The 22,456-nt window shown below is 41.4% G+C and overlaps 1 protein-coding gene across 2 annotated transcripts in view; it reads right to left on the bottom strand.

Annotated features, from left to right (window-relative positions):
* The window catches only part of CMTR1 (cap methyltransferase 1), a 49,135-nt gene that overhangs the window by 24,760 nt on the left and 1,919 nt on the right, over positions 1–22,456 (bottom strand). Inside the window, exons 2-6 of one of the 2 annotated variants that reach the window (XM_087817369.1) lie at positions 21,995–22,132; positions 13,044–13,195; positions 5,282–5,440; positions 2,342–2,434; positions 880–951 (exon numbers count right to left, since the gene is read on the bottom strand). In XM_087817369.1, coding sequence (XP_087673495.1) covers positions 880–951; positions 2,342–2,434; positions 5,282–5,440; positions 13,044–13,195; positions 21,995–22,127 — 609 coding nt within the window. In that variant the 5' untranslated portion in view covers positions 22,128–22,132. Of the gene's footprint in view, positions 1–879; positions 952–2,341; positions 2,435–5,281; positions 5,441–13,043; positions 13,196–21,994; positions 22,143–22,456 lie in introns of those variants that run through there. The other variant, XM_016223730.2, reaches the window with a different exon arrangement.

The following is a 22,456-nucleotide window of genomic DNA, read 5'->3' as shown; positions in this document are numbered from 1 at the left end:
AGCTCTGAGCCCTGGCCAGTGTAGCTCAGTTGGCTGAGCATTGTCCTGTATACCAAAAGGTTCAATTCTGGGTCAGGGCACATACCCAGGTTGCGGGTTCCATACCCAGGTAGGGGCACATGCGGGAGGCAGCTAATCAATGTTTCTCTCTCATATAGATGTTTCTTTTTCTTTCTCCCCTCCCCCCCCAGCAATTCTTCTCTCTAAAATCAATTTTAAAAAAAAAGATTAAAAATTCTTTTAAAAAGGCTCTGAGGCTGGTCTGAAACCTTGCTGCTTCTCCAACCCATTTCCTCCTCAGTTTCTTTGGCTCTTTCCATGCCAGACAATGCACTTCCTGGCCCAAAAATCAGGCCACAAGGTATCAAGGGAAGATTAATATTCACCCAGCATGTTAGGAGCCTCACCCCAGTATTTCATTTAATTCCCACAGCAGCCCTGGAAACTATTTTCTCCCTGTCTTACAGATGAGGGTGCTCAACTCAGCGGAGCTAAAGCAACTGGCCCAAGGTCACAGCAAAAAAGTTGCAAAATGAGGATCTGAATTCAGGTCTATCTGATGCTGAAGAATGATTCCAAGCCTTTCATTCTGCCAGCCCCCGCCCCACCCCGCCCCGGGGTTACAATGAACTGACCCAATGAGGTTAAGTGGATCCTTTCCTGGCTACTGGAAAGGATCCACTTTCCAGTAGCACAATACTACAAGACGGGAGAGTCACCAGGAAAAAGGACACCTTGGAGAAATGTACAAGCTATACATCTGATCTCCAGGAAAATGTCAGCTAAATTTCAGTCCCCGACAACTGATTCAAAAGAACTGGAAAAGCCCAACATAGCCCCTCAGTTTTTTCAACTCCAACTCCAGCCACAAGGCCTTACCTTACACTGCAGCACACTGTGAAGTAGGTTTTCCCCACAAAACTCTGTTTCATCTTCAATAACCATCTTTCTCTGCAGAGAGAAGAAAACAGTCAATAATGACTATGTGTGACTGCATCTGTGGAATGAATGGAGAAACTTGGGTTCTAAGTGAGTAGAGAAGGGGCTGGAGTCCCTGCCAAAGAACATGGATCTCTGAGGGCGGGACCAGAAAATCCTAAATCCCTCTGGCTATATTCCAGATGGCTATGAGACAAAGCAGCCCCTTGGGTGCTCTCACCATATGGATACAAGACTCATGAATGTTGAGGCTGAGAAAAACAAACAGGAAGGAGGCATTCAAGCTGTCTCTCCCAAGGGCATGGAGGCAGAAGGGTAGGGGCTACCCCAAATGACAGAAGCCTATCCTTCAACCAGTCAGCCTCTTGCTCTGCGATGAGTATGAATGCACAACACTAGGCACTGACGGTAGCAGTACAGAAAACAAGGGCTCAAGAGAGCCTCACAGGGATGTCAAGCCCAACCTCCTGTCTGAGTGAGGCCACCTCTAAGCTGACGGTGCTCAAACTTGGTGGTCCAGGTCTTACATTCTGCACAATCACTGAGGACCCAAAGAGTTTATTTATGTGGGAGAGATGTAGATATATATCTCAAGGTTTATTATTAGAAATTAAAACAGAAAATTTTTAAATATTTATTCACTTTAAAAGAGCAATATGTTTTGTTAACATAAATAACACATTTTTATGAAAAGTAACTATATTTCCAAAATTTATTTAGTGAGAAAAATGGCACTTTCCCAGTTTTGCAAATCTCTTAGTATCTGGCTTAATAGAAGGCACCTCGATTCCCCTTTGCATTTGACTGGTTGTGAGAGCATGTCAGAGCCTCTGGAAAACTCCACTGAACACTTTGTTTGAGAAAAAATAGAGTGAAAAAACTTTCCATATCATTATGAAAATAACTTTGACCTTGCAGACCCCCTGGGAGTGTCTTGGAGATCCCTGGGGGCCACTACACTTTGAGAACTACTCTATTGAACATACTGATTAAGGAGTTATTTACTTTATTCTTACAATTTTCCAGAAGAATATTAAATAAATTCCCAATTTAACAACCCCCTCATTACTTTCTAAGAACAGGTACAGTGTCGTTTCATCTACCTGTACCCAGAATATACACAGATGTATATACTCTAAAAGCATCAGTGAGGAAGATGAAAGTGATGCATTTTGGGTTGTCTTGGAAGTTAAATGACCAGAAGGAAAAAGCCGTCTGCCACATCTCCCAGGGGCACATCTATGAAGCCCTTGACACACCCTCTTAACAATTTTACTCCTGCCAAGAATGGTCAGATTCACATTTTTCACATGAGCATAAACACATATATACCAACTCGAAGAGAAGAAAAGTCAGGAGATAAGTGCCAACAATTTCAGGATACATTTTCCTGAAATCCTACCTTTCCCACAACCATCCAATCGCTCATTTCCTGAGTATCAGGAATTTCAGTGGTACATTCTGGGAACCATGACACCTGCTCACAGGCACTGGGCTACAAACAAAAGAGAGGCAAGTAAGTCAGGTAAGACAGACCCTCAGGGCTATGCCCCAACTCATCAGAGCTTCCCCAAAACAATCATGAGGGACTCAGATAGAGTGGGAAGAGTCTGGGAAGCTGAGGCCAAAGGCAGTGTCAGACATGAGAATTGAGAGTTAGAATTCTCAAGTTTAATTTCTGAAGGCCAAGTCCAATTCTGGTTTGAGTCCCAAGAAACCTCCCAAACCTCCAAAGTGTCTTTCATTTGTCCCAGTGTTCTTGATGAATACCTACTATGGACTATGTGTTCAGAATGTAGAGTTAAAAAAGATATCGTCCTTGACCCAAAAGGCAGTGGGAATATAGAGAAGTGGGGATAGGATATGTGTCTGTGATAAGGTAATTACATCAGGAAGACACAAAGCAATGAATCTCACCTCTTGATGTCTTTCAAAGTGTTACTCACAAAATAAATAGGATTCCTCACCCATTCATTCTAAATGGGGCAGAAACTGGCATCTCTAATGTACTGCTTCCTCTTTATTTTTCAATTACTTTCCTTATCAAGCTAAAACGGTGGTTTTTATCCTGGCTATACATTAGGATCATCTGCAGTCCTTTTAAAAAGTACTGGTGCCTGGGCCCTACCCTCAGAGTATATGATTCTATTGGTCTGAGGTGAGAACTGGTATAAGTACATTTTTAGAAGTCTCCATATGATTCTAATGGGCAGCCAGGGCTAAGGTCACTGGGCTAGAGAAACATGGATTATGAAACCCAAACAGGTGGCTAACCTATTTGGCAGCTTTACACATTCCCTCCTGAGCAAGTATGGAGAAGAGACTCACCATTCATTGCAAATTGAAGCAATGTGGTTAAAGGTAATATTACATGCTCTGAAAGGCATAAAATGGTATCACAATGCACGGTCTCAAGGGCAAGCCAACCACCATCAACAGAGAAAAAGTTTAAAAGAAAAATTACTGAAGCCTTTTGTCAATGTATCTGGCAGTAAATCATGGCTTCTCCCCTTGGTCAAACCCATCACCTTTAAGCATAAATGGTTATGATTTATATTATAAACTCGTAAAAAAAAAAAAAGCAGCTCAAAACACTTTGGATACCTCTTTGGAGAAAAAAAGCAGATCAATCTCCCCACAGAAGTCTAAATATAAGGCTACCTACAAAGTGGACTTTGCACGAAGCTTCTAACCTTGCATTCCCCATTCCTGGGCTCCAGAAGTCACTGAGCACTTTCCCTGTAACAACTCCAGGAATGGGAAATTGACCTCAGGCCGCCTAGGCTCATTTACCTTAAAGAAGCAGCCACGATCTAACAGTTAAGCTACTCTTAACCAAAAGATAGGGCATTCTTTGTAAGAGAAAAATCGAATTATGGTAGATGGTAGTTAGGACAGCCTTGCCTCAAAAAGGAATTTCAATAGCCTGTCTCCATTAAAGGCATAAATTTTATGGGCAAATTTCGTATTTCAAGTTTAGCAGTTAGTTCTAATTCTGTCCCACTGAGAGAATTGGGACTTTTTACTTGTTTTCACACAAATGAGGACACAGAAAGCACCAAGCATTTCTGAGGTAAAAATCTACATCTAGTACCCAATTACAAATATTTACCCTATTCTGCACTGTCTCATCTGTTATTCTGCTGGTCTTGTCTCCTCACAACTAGAAGGCAACACAGCAGGACCACCCCAGAACCCATTAGCTCTTGGCTTGTCAGCTTCTTACTCTGAAGCCTTATCAGGCTTTTATCATGCACAGGTTCATGGGAGTTTTTCCTGAACTGAAACATCACAGAGACAAATAAAATATCAATTTTCCAGACTTCAGAGCCACATCTGAGGCTAAATTACAGCAATTATGTAGAAGACTAGACATTTGTTTTCTACTTTCTCTAGTTCAACTCCATAATGGTAATATTTCATCATTATTTTAGGGGCTTTTATTATACCCACTTCAAATCCTTTGTGGAATAAGGCAGGACACAAATAAATGAATAAAATAAAACCTCACCATTATCTGTGCCATGAAAAGGAGTAAGAGCCTCTTTGGGTATTCAGGGTAAAAACAAACTGGTGCCCAAGTATGTAAGTGGACTAACCCACAATAAAAAAGCCATATGGAGCCAGCCAGCATGGCTCAGCAGTTGAGCATCGACCTATGATCCAGGAGATCGTGGTTTGATTCACAGGGCACATGCCCTGGTTGTGGGCTCGATCTCCAGGATGGGGTGTGCAGGAGGGAGCCAATCAATGACTCTCTTATCATTGATGTTACTGTCGCTCTCTCCCTCTCCCTTCCTCTCTCTGACATCAACAGAGATATATTTTTAAAAAAAAATTTTTTAAAAGCCATATAGCACAAACACACACCTGTTCTGAACAAGAAGGTCATAAACCTGCGGAGGTACAAGGACCTTATGGGGCACCTAATCCAGTCACTCATACAATGGGAGAGTGGGTCCTCACTCAGCCACCTGAATCCTTTTAGCAGAGGAAACTCACTACCTTGTGAGGTATCATAGCCACTACTGGAAAGCTGTATCTATTAAAGTTCTTTGTGGAGGCAAACTCTGCCTTCCAGCATCTTCTACTCACTGGTCTTAGATAGCCCTATATGAAGCAACAGGAAGCAAATCCACAACCTATCATTCCCTCTCCGAGTCTTGTTTTCCATTCTGGACATCCCCAGAACCTTCCATGTAAGAAACTAGTTCAACCCTCACTAACCACCCTGATCACTCTCCCTCTGGAGACTTCTAGTGTATCAATATGACTACTTAAAGGCATGCACCCAAAAACACAAGTAGCTTTCCTGCCTCCTCCTCCTCCCCACACCAGTTACCTCTGGCTCATCCCGCCAGTTCACATTCAACTCCTGGTCAAAGCCTTGCAATGTCAGACCCAAGCCTCTTCGACCTTTCTGATTAGAGGCCTCAACGATGTCCTTCCGACCCTGGCTGTATTTACCCAATCCTTCACCTTCCTTGAAGCCCATCTTGGCCTGAAAGAGAGAAATAATGGTGCATTTATATAAATAAACATAAAAATAGAGCATTTATATAAATATACATTTACTTAGGCCCTATCATGTGCCAGACATTGTGCTAAACCCAAAGACATATAAAAACATAAGGCCTAAAGTTTTCCTCCTAGACTAATAAAGGAAAGAAACATAAATAAATACTGCACTTTAACTGTGGGCCCAGTGGCTGTCTATTCTGGAGATAAAAGCCTAGGGCAGCCAAGAGCTGGATAAATGAGAAGGGACCTCAGAGTTGTAATTAAAAGTATCAAGGGTACCTAATGAATGTCACTGGAGATTTTCACAACTACCCTTAGAGCTAATAAGTATGATTAAGTGAGAAGTAGGCCTACAGTACAGTTGATAGAGAGAACATAATTTAAAATGGAACCACATCAGCCTTGGCCAGTGTGGCTCAGTGGTAGACCATCAACCTGCACAACAAAAGGTCAAGGATTCAATTCACAGTCAAGGGCACGCACCTGGGTTGTGGATTCATTCACCAGCCCCAATGAGAGGCGCATGCCAGAGGCAACCAATCCATATTTCTCTCTCCCTCTATCTCTCCCCTCCCCCACCATCCCCCCCTTCCACTTTCTGCAAAAATCAATGGAAAAGATATCCTCAGGTGAGGATTAACAAAAAAAAAAAAAAAAAAAGGAACCACTTCAGATTCTTGCTAAAAGGGATAGTTGTTTAGAAGTTTTCAGTTTGCTCTTGTTTTGTCTTGTTTTGTTCTGTAAGCACCAGTATAACAAATGGCATAATGTGGTTGGGATTGAGCCTCACAATCAGCAAGCCTGAGGGCTGAGCCCACCCACAAAGGGATCAATAGCAATCAAGACCCAAATACAACAGGAGGGGCCACACAACCCACGCAAGGGACATTCCTACAGCACCCAGCTCAGAAGATTAAGGAGACTATACCACTGGGTCCCATATGACACCCACTACAAAAGGCCACCCCACCGAGACTGGGAGTCATAGCAGTCATAGCCAGTACACAGAAACAAACAAAGAAACAATAAAAATGGGGAAACAAAGAAACAAGCGTCAAATGAAAGAAGCGGAAGAATCTCCACAAAAAGAACTAAATGAAATGGAGGCAAGCAATTCTTTGAAACAGAGTTCAAAGAAATGGTTTTTAAGACTGCTCAACAGCCCTGACTGGTGTGGCTGAGTTGGTTGGAGCATCATCCCATACATCGAAAGGTCAGGGTTTGATTCCAGTCAGGGCACATACCCAAGTGGAAGGTTCAATTCGATCAATGTTTCTCATTCACTACCTCTCCCTTCCTCTCTCTCTAAAACCAATAAAAACATAGCCTCAAGTGAGCATTTAAAAAAAAAAAAAAATGCTCGACAGCATGAAAAAGGATATAGAAACCATGAAAAACAACCAGTCAAAAATGAAGAATGATACAGGTGAAATAAAGCACACACTGGAAAGAATAAACATTAGAGAACGTGAAGGACTAAATCAGTAAATTAGAACACAAGGTAGAAAAAAAAAATCACTCAATTAGAGCAGCAAAAGGAAAAAATAATTAAAAAGCACAGGGAAAATTTAAGGGAACTTTGGGACAACATGAAACATAACAACATTCACATCATTAGGGTACCAGAGGGGGAAGAAAGTGAGCAAGGGATGGAGAAATAACAACAGAAAACTTCCCTAACCTGGTGAAGGAAAAAGTCACACAGGTTCAGGAAGCACTCAGAGTCCCAATCAAGATGAACACAAAGAGATCCACACAAAGATACATCATATTAAAATGGCAAACAATAAAGACAAAGAGAGAATCTTTTTTTTTTAAATCATTTGACATTAAAATTTATTTATTTGATCATATTTTAAAAAGCAGGGCAGAATCACACCCATTTTCTTCATAGTATCACTATACATAGACTGAATTTCAGAGCCCTTAGTTGGCTTTGGAAACTTCAGAAGAACTATTACAAAGAGATAATTTTAAGGGCAGCGAGAGAGTCAGTTACCTACAAGGGAGCTTCCGTAAGACTATAAGCTGATTTCTCAACAGAAACACTGCAGGCCAAAAGGGAATGACAAAAAATATTCAAAGTAATGAAAAGCAAAGACTTGAAACTAAGACTACCCTATCCATCAAGGCTATCATTCAGAATTGAAGGTGAAATAAAGAAGTTCCCAAACCAAAAAAAGGCTAAAGGACTTTATTATCACCAAACTAGAAATGTTAAAAAAAAAAAGAAAAAGGAACCACTGCAAGAAATGTTAAAGGGACTACTACAAGAAGAATAAATAGAGAGGAGGAAACTTTAACACCCCACTAACTTTACTGGATAGATCTTCCAGACAAAAATTCAACAAGGAAGAAGCGACCTTAAACAACACACTAATGACGGGTTTGATGTTTACAGAACATTTCATCCCAATACATCAGAATATGCATTATTCTCAACTGCACATGGAACATTCTCAAAGACAGACTACATGTTAAGACACAAAATAAGTCTTAAGTTCAAGAAGACTGAAATCATATCTAGCGTTTTCTTGGATCACAGTGCCATGAAACTAGAAATCAACTATAATTAAAACACTAAAAAACATTCAAACACATGGAAGCTAAATAGCATGTAATTAAACAATGAATGGATTACCAATGAGATCAAAAAGAAATTTAAAACTTCCTGGAAACAAATGAAAATGAACACACAACAACTGAAAACCTATGGGACACAGCAAAAGGGAAGATAGCATTACAGGCCTATCTCAAGAAACAAGAAACACCTCAAATAAACAATCTAATCCTACAACTAACAGAATTAGAAAAAGAACAACAAGAAAAGCCCAGAGTAAGTAGAAGGAAGGAAATAATAAAGAGCAGAGCAGAAATAAATGACACAAATAGCAACAACAAAATATAAAAAAAAATCAATAAAACCAAGAGCTGGTTCTTTGAAAAGGTAAATGAGACTGATGAATCTTTAGCCAAACTCATCAAGAAAAAAAGGGAGAGGACCCAAATAAATAAGTAATGAAAGAGGTGAAGTAACAACTGACATCGTAGAAATACAAAGGATTGTAAGAAAATATTATGAACATCTATATATCAATAAATTGGACAACCTGGGCAAAATGGACAAATTCCTACAAACATACAATCTTCCAAAACTCAATCAGGAAGAACCAGAAACAACTAACGAAATTGAAGCGGTAATAAAAAAAACTCCCAGCAGCCCTGGCCAGTGTGGCTCAGTGGTTAGAGTGTTGGCTCGCACACCAAAGGTTCACAGGTTTGATTCCCAGTCAAGGGCATATACCTGGGTTGCAAGTTCAATCCCTAACCCCATTTGGGGTATGTGCGGGAGGCAACCAATCAATGTTTCTCTCTCTCTCCCCCTCCCTCCCTTCCACGCTCTCTAAAAATCAATGGAAAAAATATCCTCGGGTGAGGACTTAAAAAGAAAAAAATTCTCAGCAAACAAAAGTCCTGGACGCATGGATTCACAGGCAAGTTTTACTAAACATTCAAAGAACACCTGTCCTCTTCAAATTACTCCAAAGTACAGGAGGAAGGAAGGTTCCAAGCTCTTTTGACAAGGCCAGCATTATCCTAATTCCAAAACCAAATAAAGACACTACAAAGAAAGAAAATTACAAGCCAATATCCCTGAACATAGATGCTAAAATCCTCAACAAAATATTAGCCAATCAGATCTAGCAATGCATTAAAAAGATCATACACCACAACCAAGTGCGATTTATTCCGGGGATGCAAGACTGGTACAATATTTGCAAATCAATAAATGTGATACATCACATAAACAAAATAAAGGATAAAAATCACGTGATCATATCAATAGACACAGAAAAGGCATTTGACAAAATCCAGCACCCATTTCTGATAAAAACTCTCAGCAAAGTGAGGATAAAGGGATCATACCTCAACACAATAGAGGCCACATATGACAGACCTACAGCCAACATCATACTCAGTCAAAAACTAAAACCATTTCACTTAAGATCAGGAACAAGACAGGGATGTCCACTTTCACCACTCTTATTCAACATAGTACTGAAAGTTCTAGCCACAGAGATCAGACAAGAAAAAATAAAAGGCATCCAAATCTGAAAGGAGGAAGGAAAACTGTCATTATTCGCAGATGACATGATAGTGTACACAGAAAACCCTACAGATTCCACCAAAAAAGACCTGCTAGATTTAATTAATGAATTCGGCAAACTAGCAGGATACAAAATTAATATACAAAAATCGATGGCAGTCTTATACATTAATAATGAACTCTCAGAGAGAGAAACTAAAAAATAATTCCATTTAGCCATTGTAACAAAAATAAGATACCTAGGAATAAACTTAAGCAAGGAAGTAAAAGATCTATACTCGGAAAACTATAGGACACTGAAAAAAGAAACAGAGGAAGATACAAACAAGTAGAAGTATATACCGTGTTCATGCATAGGAAGAATTAACATCACTAAAATGTCCAAAGCAATTGGACTACCCAAAGCAATCTATAGATTCAATGCAATCCCTATTTAAATACCAATGGCATACTTCACAGGTCTAGAACAAATATTCCAAAAATTTATATGGCACCAAAAAATACCCTGAATAGTCTCAGCAACCTTGGAAAAGAACAAAATTGGAAGGATCACAATACCATATACCAAACTATACTACAAAGTCATTGTAATCAAAACAGCTTGGTAATGGCACGAGAACAGGCATATAGACTAATGGAACAGAACAGAGGCCCCAGAAATCAACCCACACCATTATGATCAATTAATATTTGACAAAGGAGGCAAGAGCATACAATGAATTAAAGACAGTCTCTTTGATAAACGGTGCTGGGAAAATTGGACAGGTACATGCAAAAAAATGAAGCTAGACTGCCCTAGCCAGTTTGGCTCAGTGGTTAAAGTGTCAGCCCACAGGCTAAGGGTCCTGGGTTTGACTCTGGCCAAGGGCACGCAAGTACCTCAGTTGCAGGCTAGATCCCTGGCCCTGGTCAGGGCACAAGCAGGAGGCGACCAATCTATGTGTCTCTCTCACATCAATGTTTCTCTCTCTCTCCTTCCCACCCTTTCTGAAAAGCAATGGAAAAAATATCCTTGGGTGAGAATTAAAAAAAAAAAAGCTTCTGCACAGCAAAAGAAACCGTCAACAAAATGAAAAGGGAAACCCACTATATGGGAGAACATATTCACCAATGAAACATCTAATGAGAGGTTAATTTTCAAAACATGAAGAACTTATACAGCTCAACCCCAGGAAAACAAACAACCGAATTTAAAAATGGGCAAAGGACGTGAATAGACACTTCCCTAAAGAGAATATACAGATGGCCAATAGACATGAAAAAATGTTCAACATCACTAATCATCAGAGATATGCAAATTAAAACTACAATGAGTTGTCACACCTGCCAGAATGGCTACCATCAATAAATCAACAAACAACCAGTGCTGGCGAAGGTGTAGAGAAAAGGGAATGAACCTTACTTAGTACACTGCTGGTGGGAATGCATACTGGTGCAGCCACTGTGGAAAACAGTACAGAGTTTCCTCAAAAAGTTAAAAATAGAACTGCCATTTGACCCAGTGATCCCACTTCTGGGAATATGTCCTAAGAATTCTGAAACACCAATCAGAAAGAATATATGCACCCCTATGTTCATAGCAGCATTATTTACAATAGCTAAGATCTGGAAACAGCCCAGTAGATGAGTGGGGGAAAAAGCTGTGGTACATTTACATCGTGGAATACTATGCACCTGTTAAAAAGGCTCCCTTACCCTTTGTGAAAGCATGGATTGACCTGGAGAGTATTATGCTAAGTGAAATAAGCCAGTCAGAGAACAAGTATCACATGATCTTACTTACATGTGGAATCTAATGAACAAAGTAAACTGACAATCAAAATAGGTACAGAGACATGGAACTGACTGACAGATCTCAGAGTGGAGGGGGTTGGGGAGGGACAGGAAAGAGATTAGCCAAAAAACATATTTGCACATATGCATAGCCTATGGACACAGACAAGAGTGTGATGAAGGCGTGGGGTGGGGTGGGGTGGGGTGGGGTGGTGGGTAGAGGGGGGCAAAGGGGGGAAATGGGGGACATCTGTAATACTGTCAACAATATTTTAAAAGGGGGGGAATGGAACCACTTCAAAGGGTTACTTCTGCCTTACCCTCAGCCCGTCAAAGAGCCTTACCAGACTAGGACAGTGAGGGCCTATGGAAGGACAGTGAGGGCCTACAGAAGGACAGTGAGGGCCTATAGAAGTCCAAATCAAGAGATTAACTGAAAAGTCACTTCATTTAAAGCCGAGGGCCCAGACAGGCGTGGCTCAGCGGTTGAGTGTCGACCTAGGATCCAGGCAATCGGGGTTCAATTTCCAGTCAGGGCACATGCACAGGCTGCAGGCTCGATCCCCAGTCAGGGGCATGCAGGAGGCAGTCAATCAATGACTCCCTCATCACTGATGTTTCTCTCTCTCTCCCTCTCCTTTCCTCTCTCTGAAATCAATAAAGATATATCAAAAATAATAATAATAAAACCGAGGTATGGGAGGTACTGTAAGATCCTGGATAGAATCTTTTTAAATGTCACAACTGTCTATAAGCTCATACTGAACTCTAGAGTCCCTGGGCCCACTTATATACCCAAAGAAACAGAGACCTAAATCCCAAACCCCAAAGACCCTTGTCTAATAAAAGAACTCCCATCCTAAGATCTGATTCCCCCTAGAGGGTCTGTATGCCCTCTGGAAGGGGCATTAGCAGCTCAAGAACTGGATGGAATTCCTATAGTAGCAACAAATCTTTCCCCAAGTCAGAGGTTCAGTCACAAACCTCCCCATCTTCCACGTCCCCAATCTTTAGGGCACCCAAACTAGAATTGGATGATGACTTCAAAGAGGCAGTAGTCATTCTTAAATCAATCCAACAGAAAATGGAGGAGTCACATATAATGTTTCTGAAGCTAGACGGAGGCAAATTTGGATTTCTCTGACCTTTGCACATACACTCAAGTACAATGAGGAAAGTAAGCAGGCCTTCCTATTTCCCTCCCTTCCTGGAACATGTCAGTGGTGTATGGGAGCTGGGAAGGAGAACAAGAACTTCTTTTGGAAGCAATACAGAAGACTGTCCTACTCCAGTTTACTTTAGGCACCTGGGAGTGAGCAGGATTTTAGTCATTTCTTTCTAGATCATTCACTAGAGCAAAAAAATCACAGCATGAAGACTTTACCCATCGACACACAACCAAGTGTAGGGAAGTATGCTCACAAAGGCTCATAAAAAGAATTCATTACTCAGAAGACCAAAGGGCGACCCAGCTCTGGACGGTACAGGAGAAGCAGGCCTGAGCAGCCACTTCCCATGGATGACTCCAATGTGATCCATACCTCTATTGAGAAGGGGGCCACATTCTACTAAATTTCAGTAGCTGAAAAGCAAAGGAAAAACTCACGCCCTAGCATTTCTTCTTTTCATATCAATCAATACAAATTCCCTTCTCTTACCCTGCTGGTGGAGCTTTAGAAACCCAACCAAAGTGCCAACATACCATAAGCTTCTGGGAGACGCTGTTATACATGGAATAGCGGGAAGAAGTTCCCTCCACGAGAGAGTCTGCTTTGAACGCATCATCGAAAGAATCAGAGCTGCGTTGCTTTCCCTCGGTCTCACTGTCAGACCCACTGAGGCTTGTGGTAGATACTAGAAAAAAGAAAAATATTTAGGTGAGTTTATGGCCCCAAATAGCCTCTACAAGTTCAATTTCATTTATTCAACTAGTATTTAATATATGCATTGCACACATAAAGTTCATTAAATGACCCAGGATCAAGTGTATTCTCTACCTCTTACTAACTGTGTCATCTTGGGCAAGTCACTAAAAGTTCCTAATGCTACTTGACATACAATGGGGACTCAAAAATATGTTTTCTTTTCCCATCTTTTCAATTTCTTCCCCTACAAACAAGGATGGTAGTACCTTCCTCACAGGGTTGTTAGAAGATGAAATAATGTACTTAAAGGACCTTGCTAAATATATAATGTATTTATTGAAGATATGACTGTTAGACTAACAGTTTCTGATTGTTTAATCTCCGAGTTTCCTTTCTTTTCTCTCCTCTCTTTTCTCGGTCCTTCAAACTTATAGATAAGAGGGTGGGTCCTATAGCACAGCCCCAGAGAAGAGCTGGCTCACAGGGAGGACAAGGGGCAGAGGGGGGGAGGGGAAGGAAGGGAAGGAAGGAAAAACTGAAGAGGAGGAAAGAGAGGAAGGCCAAGGAAGAGTGAGATGCTCAGGCAGCAGCACCACTGAGGTGGAGAGTAGAGGAGCTTCTGGAGAGAGTTGGTGGCCTGAGTGAGCTAAGCCACTGTTCCATAGTAAACAACCTTGCTGCCAAAGGACTCCAAATGAGACCACCTTAGCAGCTGTCATAGAGTGGTGGGTTACCTGTCTCCTGGCCAAAACCAGGAGGATCCACAGTCTAGATGTTCACTGTGACCGGTTCTTTCCCTCTCATTGATAAATATATGAATCTCTTAACCTGGAAGCCATTTCAACCCTATGTAATTTTACTCAGATAGTTTCTAAGGCAAACCTACCCCAATTTGGAAAGAGACTGTATCTTAAAAATTTGGTTATATTTCTGCATATTCTCATTGAAAATGGTATAAATTGCAAGCAAGGAGAAATGCAGAACAGGAAATTAGGGTGGTGGTGTACAATCTGAACCCAAGGCTTGAGAAGTTATGTCCTGCTCAACAGTATTCATATCTCATTAATAAGTTATTGTGCTTATTTAAGAATAAAATAAACTATTTTTCAATTTATGTGTATTATTCTTTCAAACATCTATTAGTTATAAGGATATAAATGCTTATTATTTAGACCTAAACACTTAATAAACTAAACTGTTAAGTATTTCTTTTGGCCTAGGAGCATGGTGAAAAAAGTTAGGGTGGTACTAAGGGTCCAAGACCCAAGAAAATTTGGGAACCTCTACTCTATGTATTAGAATGAACAGATCACCCAGAAACATTGTCAAATGAACAGAAGAGCGAGACCACATGCATCCTATCTCCTGTGTACTGATCTGTCCATTTCCCTACGAGAACACAAACCTGCTAAGGGTTGACATCTGAGGGGAGCGAAGCCTTCCCCACAGCCCCAGGCCTAATTCCCTTCCACTGTGCTCCAGCAGCACCAGTATTCACACCATCAGCACAGCATTTATCACACTGCCTGAGAGCCAGCTATTTGAACAGGGCTACTGCTGAAGATCAGGAAGTGTGTCACAGTCAACTTTCTATCTTCTATGCCTGGACGGAGGCTTTCCACTTAATAGAAATTAAGTGCTCACTGTAGTGAATTTAAACAACTCTCCTCCACTTGCCACATTTGCTAAGCACCTACTGAGTGTACAGTGTATCCTTAAGATATTTCCTCTTGCCCTGGCCAAGTAGCTCAGCTGGTTAGAGCAACATCCCAATATGTGAAGGTTCCATATTCATTCGACAATGGTTCTATCCCTGCTCAGGGCACATACAAAAACCAACCAATTAATGCATAATTATGCTGAACAATAAATCTCTCTCTCCCCCTTTCTCTCTCTAAAAATTAATTTTAAAAAATTTTTAAGAAATTATTTCCTTTTATACCACCTTGCACAAGTAGTCCAAGTCCAAGTAGTGTAAAACATTCAGCCCGCAGACACATAAGGATACATGTCATTACATTTGTTCAAACCTAAAGGGTACACAACACCAAGAGAAAACCCTAATGTAAACTACGGGGTCTGGGTGAACGATGTGTCAATGTAGGCTCATCAACTGTAACACATGTTCCACTCTGCTGAGGTATGTTGATAATGGAAAAGGCTATACATGTGTAGGGGCAGGGGTGTAGGAGATACCTTTTGTACTTTCCCCTCAATTTTACTGTGAACCTTAAACTGCTCTTAGAAAAAAAAAAAAATGAAGTCTTCAAAAAAAAATTTTTTTAAGGTAAAACAATAACAAAAAGTTTGAGCATGAGGATGGAATACCTATATCCTAAAAGAGAACTGAGTCCTACTAGACTATATTATTTAGCCCCCTATCACCACCACCCCAGTAGGCTAAAATATGCAATCTGTTAGATCTGAGTCCAAAATATTGATATTGTTTAACAGATCAGACAACTTTGGTTCAGGATCTTTCTATAAAAGATCCATGCTATACACAATGAGGTACTATCCAAAAGTAACAATCCTACCCTAAGAGAGCTTAATCTAATAGCTAATATAAATATAAATTTTTTAAGGACATAATATTTCACAAAAGAAAAAAAAGGCAGATAAACATGTTTTTAAAAATCAGAATAAACGTAAAAACAAAATCCTGGCTCCTAAGCAGTTAGTTAGCAAGGAGTTTTGGTTGAGAGGCACCAAATCTGCCCCTTCCCCTTAAGGTGGCTATCCAATTCCCTTAATAAGGAGCTGACTTGGTTTTTGTTGTTGTTTTTTAATTGATTTGAGAGGAATGAGGAGGGGCGAGGGAGGAAGAGAGAGGGAGGGAGGGAGGAAGGGGGAGGGAAAGAGAGAGAAACATTGATCAGTTGCTTCCCCTACGTGCCATGACCAGAGAGTGAACCCGCAACCTTTTGGTGTACAGGACGCTACAACCAAGTCACCCAGCCAGGGCAGGAGCTGACTTGTTTACGTGGACCAATGCGATACATATCACAGAATGCCAGAGTGCCACTCAGAAGGAAAGACCCAGAACATTAATGAGTAACCATGGAAACTGAGAAGTGATATTTATTTTGTTTTGCGTTTTTCTGCTTTTATATAGGAGAAATAAGAATACATTCATTTGAAAATTAGGGTTAAAAAAATAACGAGAGAGAAATAAAGTATCATTCCAAGCCTTGGGAAGTTCGGTTCCTTTCCAGAGAAATCTTCAGAGGACAGCAGATCTGAGGGGAAAAAACCTCCTGAATGCTGAAGACTGAGCTTGGGCCTTTCATCTACTCTCTCCCACGAGGAGGAGAGAGAGACGCCCTGTAACAGTGCCCACATGCTAAAGAACCACCCTTCCAAAGGCACAGATTCTCTTTACTCAGCTGTGCCCATGCCTTCAACCTGACTGCTTAGTGCAGAAAGAGGTGGTGCCCGGAACGTGGGCAGCTGCCTGCTCAGACCCTAGTTTCCTTCGGGGAAGCCTAGGGTTCCAGGGTCCTGACTAACTAGAAGCTATAATGTTAAATCAGTTATTATTCCTTTCACCGGCCGTCTGGGGATTAATAGGTTCTATCTATGGAAAGCTTAGGAAATCCTCCTGGTAGCCTAAAAGGAGAGTGTGCACTTGGTCCAGCTCTAGGGAGCTGACTGAATGTTGGTTTGCTTGACCCATTAATGGGCATCCATCAGTGATATGAATATCATTCCTGAGCATGCAGGGTTCCTGCCACCCTCAGATCTCAGAGAGAGATCTTTTGTTTTCTTTATAAGATTTCTGGACCAAAATGACAGAAAAAAACAAATTTGGGTGGAAGGTTCATTAGGCAAATCAGTGATGACTCTGGTATAAAGATCTTTCCACTCCATTTCTCTTCCTCAGGTGTCACCTAATGTACAGCTGCCCTGTCCAGGTTCTGAGAGTGAGGTTGATGGAGCTAAAATACCATCCTACTAGACATTTCTTTGTGAGATCAAGAAGTTGATGGATAAACAGACTAACCCTATTTCTCTTTTACTTCATGTGGTATTTGAAGTCAATTCTTAGCCTAACATGATTTAAGACAAAGTTCCCCAGATTAGTCCTAATGTCCACAGGCTACCACAGCCGCTACTCATTTTTACCCCTGGGCCTTTGAGGCCACTCTTTTTAGATGAAAAGGAGACAACTGTTGTGGCTGCAACCGAAACTAAAGAGGAGTTTTAGCCTCCCAAGACTGATAAGAATTTAGCAAACACTGAACAGACACTCTTGTAATGAGAATATAAATTAAAGGGAGTAATAAGGTCAGTCTATTAAAATCATTAGTTTCATTAAAAACTTGCCAACGCTGGGTGGCATTCCCATTTACCTCTCCAAGAGCTCCCCTTCTAAAACCTACCAGAGAGCCCAAAACATTATTTAGAGTTTTTATTTAAGATTTCTTCTCGATATGATAGCGGTCATTACTCTGTGCGTCATTTTAAAGAAGAAAGGTTCACTTTATAGAAGAATCGGAGGTTTCCCAGCTACTGGCCAAATTTTTTACATGGCTACAGAACACTAGGGCAAACATGTCAAAATTAGAAATGACAGTGACAACACACAAGGGGTAGATCCAACCATAGTGGGCAAGGTGAGCAGCACAAAAATACAGAAGAATAAACTATGGATTTTGATAAACATCCCATCCTGCCTAGCAACTGCTATGGAATACATTTATTTCTGTTTAAAGACTCAATTTCTCCTTCATAGCAGACAAATGGTAACTCGTTAGAGCAATTTAAACAGATACCGATAAAGGAAGTTTTTGATTAAGGTCATGAATCTGGACTGACAGTAAAGCAATGGTGTTTCAGGGAAAATAGCCTAGTTAGGGAAGAATTAAACCTGATAGAGGGGAAGGCACTTTTAGTGTGATGCTGGTGAAGGACCCTGGCAACTTCTAAAGCAACACGCTGTGGGAGGGCCAGAAGCCCAGACTGGATGCACAGGTAAGGAGAAACGGAAATTGTCTTGGGGTCTATATGTTTCCCTGTGAGAAACAACCAAAAAGAACAAAATGACCTCCACCTGTTTCTCTTATTCCAAAAGGTTATTTAATAGCAAATTTCCAAGAGTTTATTTAGACTGCAAATGCCTTCAAATTTCTCTTAAAATACTCAAAAAAAAAAAATCACATGATGCTACAGTGGCCATGACAACATCCCTTTTCTTCTTTACTCTGGTCAGATGATGTCAGTCTCTGATCCGACAATACAGCTACCTTGTCAATAATGTAAAATAAACTGATTAAACTCAATAGATCTATTAATGAGTCATCACATTATCTAGCAGAAGCAGCAGGAACAAGGCCCAGACAGACAGAAATAGTAACTACAGTTTTTTTGTTCTTCTAATTGTACTCCCTAAAGAGCTTTTTTCAATCATCCATTTGAACAGTATGTACAGGTAGAAGTGGTTGAAACAAAAAGAAACACACCTGCTTTAATGCTATGATTTGAATGGATATGTAGTTTCCGGTGAGACAGTAAAGTACCAGGGCACACTGTCCAGGGGATGGGTGCCTTAGAGAAGCCAATACAGAACAGAAATGATATAAATGCTTAGAAGTACTTAATGAAATTATCTTCTGTAGACTGGAAGAGGGGCAGGGAAAATTAAAGCAGTGAAGCATCTTAAGCTTCTTGGAAAAGATACTACTGTTGCCTTCTATCAATTCTATTCAGTAAGTATTTACTGAGCATTTACTCCATGCCAGGCATGGGGTTGGACAGCAGTAGGGGTACAGGGAGCAATCTTGCTGAAGTGCTGAAGACACCAGACTCTAGCCCTCAGAGTTTTTGTATCAATGTGAGCTGTCCCTTCCTAAAATAAGTTGACCCAGGGAAATCTGGCAATGTTTGCTTGCCTCTGCCTCCTGCCTCATTTTCTGCAAATGAAAGGGACCAAATGGCCTATCGCCAGAAGCATACACGTACTGGCCACCTCTAGACTTCCATTCTGTACGCACAACAGCAACAGTCAATCCTGAGTCATATGGTGCTACTTCCAGAAAAGGTTAAAGCTATTTGGTACAATTAAAGGGAGTCTGTGAGGGGAGGGAGATAATGTCAGTTCACAGTCACATTTTTAAAAGCTTGAAATTTAAATCAGACTGGTTCCCTTGAAAGATCCTTAACCATATACACTTACCTTCCTCTACCTGGAAATTGTTCTCTCCTTACTTCAAAGAGATGTTACTTGAGAGCAAATGTTCCCCAAGATTTGCTTAGAACTAGATACCACCACCACCTGAATGTCCTTTATTCCCTCACACATGCTCTCCCTTTTTCCCTTGTAGGCCTCTCTCTCCTAATACCCCAGAGCCCTACCCAAGAAGACCCTCTACCTTCACCAAGCTGCTCAAATCCCAGGTGAGAACCAAAACTCCCTTACCTCAATAGTCCCTACAACAAATGCACCCAATATGTTATTTACCCTCCTACTTAGTAACCTCAATTACATATAGCCTTTCTCACCTACCCTGGAATTCACCGGGACTTTATTTTTTCCCACTGATTTTTACAGAAAGGACGGGAGGAAGGCGGAGGGAGGAAGGGGGAGGGAGGCAGAAGGGGAAGGGGGGGAGAGAGAGAGAGACATTGATGTGAGAGAGACACATTGGTTGTCTCCCACACTGGCCCCAACAGAGCCAGGGAACAAACCTAAAACCCAGGTACATGCCCTTGACCGGAAATTGAACCCGCGACCCTTCAGTGGGCAGGCTAATGCTCTACCATTTAGCAACACCAGCCACAGTTCACTTTGACAACTTTAAAGGCACACACATATCTTCACACACAAATTTATAAGAGAGTCTCTTATCCAGCCAGTACCACAGCCACACCAAATGCTTCATTAGCTGTATCACCTGTCAAGCTTCTCCTCTCTGGACCAGCTAGCTTCTCAGTACAGCTGATGAGTAACTGCCCTTCAATCACCCTACCACTTATGAATAAACTGTATTTTCTACCACCTTCAAAGGATGCTTCACACCCTTAGAGTTACCAATCCGTCACCACATTTCATTCCAATTTACCAGTGATATGGCAGTTATCCAAAATGCAAGACAGCTGGTTAAACAGTGTCTCCCAAAAGGTCATGTCACTTAGTCTGGGAACATGAAATTTGGAAATAGGATCTTTGAAGATGTAAAGAGCTGGTGTGAGTCAGTGGTTAGAGCATCGACCTGCCCACTGAAGGGTCGGGGGTGCGATTCCAGGTCAAGGGCACTACTTGGGTTGCTGGTTCGCTCCCCACCCCTCGGTTGGGGCACGTTCAATAGGCAACCAGTCGATGTGGCTCCCTCACATCAATTTTTCTCTCTCTCCTCCCTTCTCCCTTCCTCCCTTCTACTCTCTCTGAAAAAGCAAAGGGAAAAATATCCTCAGGTGAGGATTAACAACAACAAAAATTAAATGAGGTGATACTATATTAGGGTGGGCCCTGACCCAATGACTAATGTCCTTATGAGAAGAGGGAAATTTGAACACAGACACAGTCAGAGACTGAAGTTATGCTGTTATAAGCCAAGGAACAGCAAGAACTGCCAGCAACCACCAGAAGCTAGAAGAAGGCATCCTTCTCAAGAGCCTTAGGAGGGAGTTTGGCCCTGCTGACACCTTGATTTCAGACTTCTGGCCTCCAGGACTGTGAAGAATAAATTTCTGATGTTATACGCTACCCAGTTTGTAATTTGTTACAGCAGCCATAGGAAATTAATACAACTAGTAAATGCAAATACAGCTACTTCTAATTGTTTGGTATTTGAGGCAAGCTCCTAGACACTTTACAATTTCTCATAGAAAGCATCTGTGTAAACTGTGAATGTCCATAACCCTAAGAAATAGGCAGAGCAAAGTGCTTTCAACCAGATCAGCAAACTCCTTTGAGCTTAATGTAAACAGTGAATACTGGGATATTCCAATTCATTTGGGTATTTCTGATGACAACTGCTAAGGGAATTGAGAAAACAATGCAAAAACCTAAGGGGAATTAGGCCAGATCACTGCAGCAAAGAGCCTCAGGATCATTAACAACTATTAAGAGCACAGGACACGCAAAGCACACCTTGTTTTATTGCACTTCACTTTATTGCGCTACACAGATGCTGCATTTTTTACAAATTGAAGGCAAGGGCCTCCACCAGAAAAATGATTACAATCACTTTATTGCGGTGATCTGAAACCAAACTCGCAGTATCTCCAAGGTTTATGGCAGCAAAAGAGTGCCACCTACTGAAGGACCAGCAACAAAACTAAGGCACTTCTGTAAAAATTCCAATTTTTATTTAATTTTGTTGTTGTTAATCTTCACCTGAGGATATTTCTTCCACTGATTTTTAGAGAGAGTGGAAGGGAGGCAGGAAGGGGGGAAGGGGGAAGGGGAGGAGAGACAGACAGACATCAATATGAGAGAGACACACTGATTGGCTGCCTCCTACATGGGCGCCGACCAGGGCGGGGGATTGAACCTGCAACCCAGGTATGTGCCTTTGACCGGGACTCGAACCTGTGACCCTTCAGTGCTTGGGTAGATGCTAACCACTGAGAAACACTGCCAGGGCTCCAATTTTTTATTTAAAACAAGTCCCCCACTCCTATTAGGAGAATGGCAGAAGGGAAGAGAGGCTACAGCCAACATATCTCTGTGTAGAATTCGCCTAATTTTCCTCAAGGAGCAGTGGGCTGTATTCTGCCCAATTCAGACTCTGGGAATTCAAATAACCAGGTAACTACTGGCCTCAGACCACACAGGCAAGCATACCTTTTGCTGCATGATTGACACAGGAGGGAGGTTCATCATCTGATGTAGAGCTGAGGTTCAGGCCAAGCTCTGCAACTCTTTTCTTCTGTTTTTTGATAGGGGCAGTGCACTCTGGATCATTTCTTCTCCTCATTGTTACTGCAACCATAAATCCAGACAAGACAATCAGCTGCTCATGTCACAGTCACTAGGATCAGAGCAGGGATTCTAAAATATAAATCATAAATGGGATGGGATTTGGCAACTCCAAGCAACTTCCAGTGCCAGCACTTGAACAGCCTCTTCCTCAAAGAGATCCAGTAAGGATGCTAGCCAAGCTCTGGTTTTCAAAAATAGCTGCTAGTTTCATTCAAAAATGTGGTACTCAGACTCAGAGGCCTCTGGGCCATTGGTGTCAGATACCAAAAAGTCATGGTTCAATTCCACACACCACAGGGGGAAAAGCCTTGGGAACTTGTTATT

This window comes from Miniopterus natalensis, chromosome 5, assembly GCF_054644295.1.
Source record: "Miniopterus natalensis isolate mMinNat1 chromosome 5, mMinNat1.hap1, whole genome shotgun sequence".
NCBI lineage: Eukaryota > Metazoa > Chordata > Mammalia > Chiroptera > Miniopteridae > Miniopterus > Miniopterus natalensis.
Note: the sequence above shows the minus strand (reverse complement) of the source record. Positions and strands in the feature narration are given on the sequence as shown.